The following is a 4,160-nucleotide window of genomic DNA, read 5'->3' as shown; positions in this document are numbered from 1 at the left end:
CCGCGCTTCACAAGTGATGCCGATCCACTCGGGCGTACCATCAGAGCTTCACACGCCAGCTCTCCCTGAACAATAGTTTCCGTGAGAAGGTCAGATCAGGGCAGAAAAACCGCTTCGTTCACGGCGGGAAGGAGATTTGATTACACTGCCAACGCAAAGCAAAAAAGAATGCCCAACTGAACTTCGACAAGGACTACTACAATTGAAACATGAAAATGGACCGGCCTCCTTCGATCGCAGGTTCGGAGGAACTGGTGAATCTGGTCGCTCGAAATGGTCAGGCATCAGACAACACTCTTCGACGAGTCTCCGACAAATCGAATGAGGCTTTGAGCTCCTCACCAACATCAACGGAGGTTGACGTTCGACAAGCCATCACTAGGCCTCCGAGTGCCAAACTTCCCTTGTCTGGTGACATCCCAGAAGGACAGCCTTCGCTGCGGCACCCATTCCCTCACCTTTACCACTCCTCCAGTACCTCGAGATCCCCGTCCACGCGGACGTCTTCCAGCTCGTTACAGGCACTCAATGAGGATGTAGTAGTCGATGCTCGGTCGGATCACGGCGGCATCGGGCGAACTCCCATCGCCCGAAAGATGGTGCACCTGAGTCAGTCGGAGATGCCACCCGGCGATTATCCTGTCTATCCTGACCAGTCATACGCCGTGCTTCAATCTCAGGTTCATCCCACGTATCAACCTCCCTTTCTACGCACCCGCAGCTCGTATCCGTCTCGGATCGAGGCGGCTTCTCGATTCCCTCCTGCACGTGCGGCGCGCACGGCGGGCAATACACCCATCTCTAGCCCCGGTCTTTTTTCGGTGCGCAGCCCTCGCTCAACTCCTCCGATCGCCTCGGATGACGAGGGTCGGATAAGTAGCCCATATCTTCATCCGACCCATCTTCAACCACCCAAAGAGTAAGTCCTGGCCCTCATTCCATCCAAGTCGTCATCTGGGGCATTTTCTTGTCTTGTTGAAGAGCTCGCTACTGACCAGCCGAACAGGACCCATACAGCGGAGGTAGACCGCGATTTGATCACCGGCAACAAGCTGATCAATCAATACGAAATCCTCGAGGAGCTCGGACGTGGAGAACATGGAAAGGTCAAACTAGGTCGCCATGTCACGACTCGACAAAAAGTCGCCATCAAGATCGTCCAGCGATACTCTAAGCGTCGTCGCTTGGGAAAGTTGGGCAATCCTGAGGATAAGGTGAAGAAAGAAGTTGCCATTCTGAAGAAAGCTCGACATCCAAATGTTGTCAGTCTGCTGGAAGTGATCGACGACCCTAACCGCCAAAAAGTATACATAGTTCTTGAGTATGTGGAGAACGGTGAAATTATCTGGCGCAAGAGAGGTCTGCGGGAAATCGTGCATGTTGATAAGCGCCGATTAGAGCGGGAAAAGGCTGGCATTCCCGAAACCCCTTCGTTCATGGAGGAAAGCCAGCAATATGTGAAAACCGCCCGACATCTCCGTCGCCAACGCGAAAAGGCACGCGAACGACTCGAAGCGCAGGCCGCATTTGCACAGGAGGCTCCTATCCCAGCTTGGAGTCTAGAGCATGGCGCGGAGTCCGACGAGGAGCAAGACGAAGAGTCTGGCATGGCTCGCATTCCGAGTCGATCCCTGATGTACCATGATGAAACCCAGTCTTCTCCGTGCCATTCTTATGCATCGGGTCCCGAAGCAGCATTGGCTGCAGTGGAAGGCAGCATGTATGGTGCCTATGCGGATTACTCTTTCGATAGAAGATTCAGCACGGCATCTAGCAGCTTTGGCTACGCCCCCTCCGAGCCCGAGTGGCTCAGTGATGATGATGATATGTCTTATGTACCCTGTCTAACGTTTGCGGAGGCGCGTAACGCTTTCCGAGACTCGCTGTTGGGGTTGGAATACTTGCACTTCCAAGGTATCATCCACCGCGATATCAAGCCAGCGAACCTGCTGGTTACCAGCAATTACCGAGTCAAAATTTCCGACTTCGGGGTATCTTACCTTGGCCGGCCCATCAGAGACGAGGATGAGGAGCATATCGAGGAGACAGACGCGACTGAATTAGACGATGCAAGGGAGTTGTCCAAAACCGTGGGGACACCCGCCTTTTATGCACCGGAATTGTGCTACACGGGTGAGGATTTTGTAGACAGTCTCGGTAGCGCTCCACGAATTACTGGTGCTATCGATGTCTGGTCCCTTGGTGTCACCCTCTACGGCATGATCTTCGGACGTCTACCATTTGTCTCAGATGACGAGTATAGTATGTTTCAGACTATTGTGAAGAAAGAGGTGTTCATACCCCGAAAGCGCTTGAAGCCAGTCGAGGATAATCCTGATGCTGCCAGCCAGTGGCCGCGCTTCGACGACTACAGCAAGCGAATGGAGGATGAATTGGTGTACGAAGACATTGACGATGAGCTCTATGATCTCCTGAAGCGGCTGTTGACCAAGGACCCAGTCAAGCGGATCACGGTGAAGGAGATCAAGCACCATCCTTGGATTCTCTACGGCCTTCCCAACCCCCGAGCTTGGGTCGAAGAGACCGACCCGGGATATCAGAGCAAGGGCAAGAAAATTGAAGTGTCTAACGAGGAAGTCACCACAGCTGTCAGCAAAGTACCTCTTTTCCAGAGGGTACGATCCAATGTCGCGAAATGGTCGAATTTCCTGACTGGACGCTCGAAAGAGAAGGATAGTCGCAAGCGCATTCCCAGCAACAACTCCGCTGACCCCGGCTCTGCCAAGTCTCTCTGGGAGGGGCGCCGTCACAGTCTTAGGGGCGATGAAGATTTCTCGCGTTCAATCCGCCATCTTCGAGATGGCGAACACCCCCTTTCACGGAGTGTCACCGCAAGTCCCATTGGCCGAGACGAGCAGACCTCTTACTTCATTCAATCCGGACCCAACCCCTCACATGGACGGATTGTGCGCCCCGACCCCCCGGAGCGCGCGACCTCGACCTTGTCCACAGCCGAGTCTGCAAAGACTGTGAAGCCACACGACTCCAGGAATTCACCAGTACCACAACGGACGGGCACGCCTGTTCGCGTAGAACATTCGGGTACTACGAACTTAAGTGGGCTTTTTGGCGGCGCAAGCCGTCGGCTAGCACGTGGACTTCAGCCTCAGGATTGGCGCTCTGATCGGTCCGTTTCCGGCGAGACAGCATCTTTGGAAAGTGACCGCCACTCGGAGCCCAGTTTGGCTATTAGTGTTACTTCTGCGCTTGGTCACATGCAACATCCTGCCCTGCGTTCTAATGAGGATCTACTTTCGATCCCTCATGACCATGCACTGTCCTCATCCCCAGGTCACCGTCGTAATCGCTCCCATCAGCTTCCAGGTAAACACGCCGAACCCTTCCATCTCACTCGAGAAGCCTTGCTACGGAAGAGACGGAGCGGAATGGAGTCGACATTCGACATGGACCATGTGCCGACCCGTGGCTCCCATGGACCAGACCACGATACGCTCATTCCACCGTATGATGTTTACGCGCAGGCTACCGGCCCCTCTGTTGAACACTTCATCTCCGGCGAGTCCTGCTTAACAACCTCACCGCCCTCGGCTGCTACTATCTCTTCGTCCTCGGTGGACGAATATACTAGCGGAATGTCTCAGCGAACCTCTCATGCGAGCATCCCGTCCGTGGTGTCAGGGGCATCTTCTATCTCGGGGGAGGGCGGTACCCGAGATAGGGATTGTGATTCTGCAGCTAAAATACCCTCAATTCTCCGTACCGACGACACTGTGAAAGCCCCGCCTCTCAGCCTCCCACGCTCGACCGAGGATGATGAATCTCGGTATTATTGCGATGATGAGGAAGAGTCTGAAGGGGACTCAGAAGATGAAGGCCTCGTGATCGGCAAGAAGAGGACCACCCCCCAGAAGCCTATCATTCGGTCGGGACTCTCAAAGTCCTAGTCCACGTTGCGTCTAGATGGCGCCTTTCCCAGGTACCTGGCACGGAGATCTCGATCCCTGTCTGTTTTATGACTTTTGATGTCGTCGTCTAATACATCGATAATGAGTCTCGGGGGGCTCCTTCCTTCGCTGAACATCTCGCCGCTTCTAGTCGACAGGGGCTTACATATTTTTGCATGTATATCAATTAAGTTCTGGCTTCTTCTTTCTTTTCTTGCCTTTTCCAGGCATATT

At 53.9% G+C, this 4,160-nt stretch overlaps 1 protein-coding gene across 1 annotated transcript; it reads left to right on the top strand.

Moving 5' to 3' along the window:
- Positions 1 to 596: 596 nt before the first annotated feature.
- On the top strand, positions 597 to 3,926 carry ASPACDRAFT_60345 (putative serine/threonine protein kinase; the record flags this gene model as incomplete). The annotated part of the gene is made up of 2 exons (XM_020203548.1): positions 597 to 919; positions 1,007 to 3,926. The coding sequence occupies 2 exons, from the start codon at positions 597 to 599 to the stop codon at positions 3,924 to 3,926; spliced, it is 3,243 nt and encodes a 1,080-aa protein (XP_020056868.1).
- Positions 3,927 to 4,160: the final 234 nt, after the last annotated feature.

This window comes from Aspergillus aculeatus (assembly GCF_001890905.1).
Source record: "Aspergillus aculeatus ATCC 16872 unplaced genomic scaffold ASPACscaffold_7, whole genome shotgun sequence".
NCBI classification, from domain to species: Eukaryota; Fungi; Ascomycota; class Eurotiomycetes; order Eurotiales; family Aspergillaceae; genus Aspergillus; species Aspergillus aculeatus.
The sequence above is the reverse complement of the archived record's forward strand: the minus strand, read 5'-3'. Positions and strand labels throughout refer to the sequence as shown.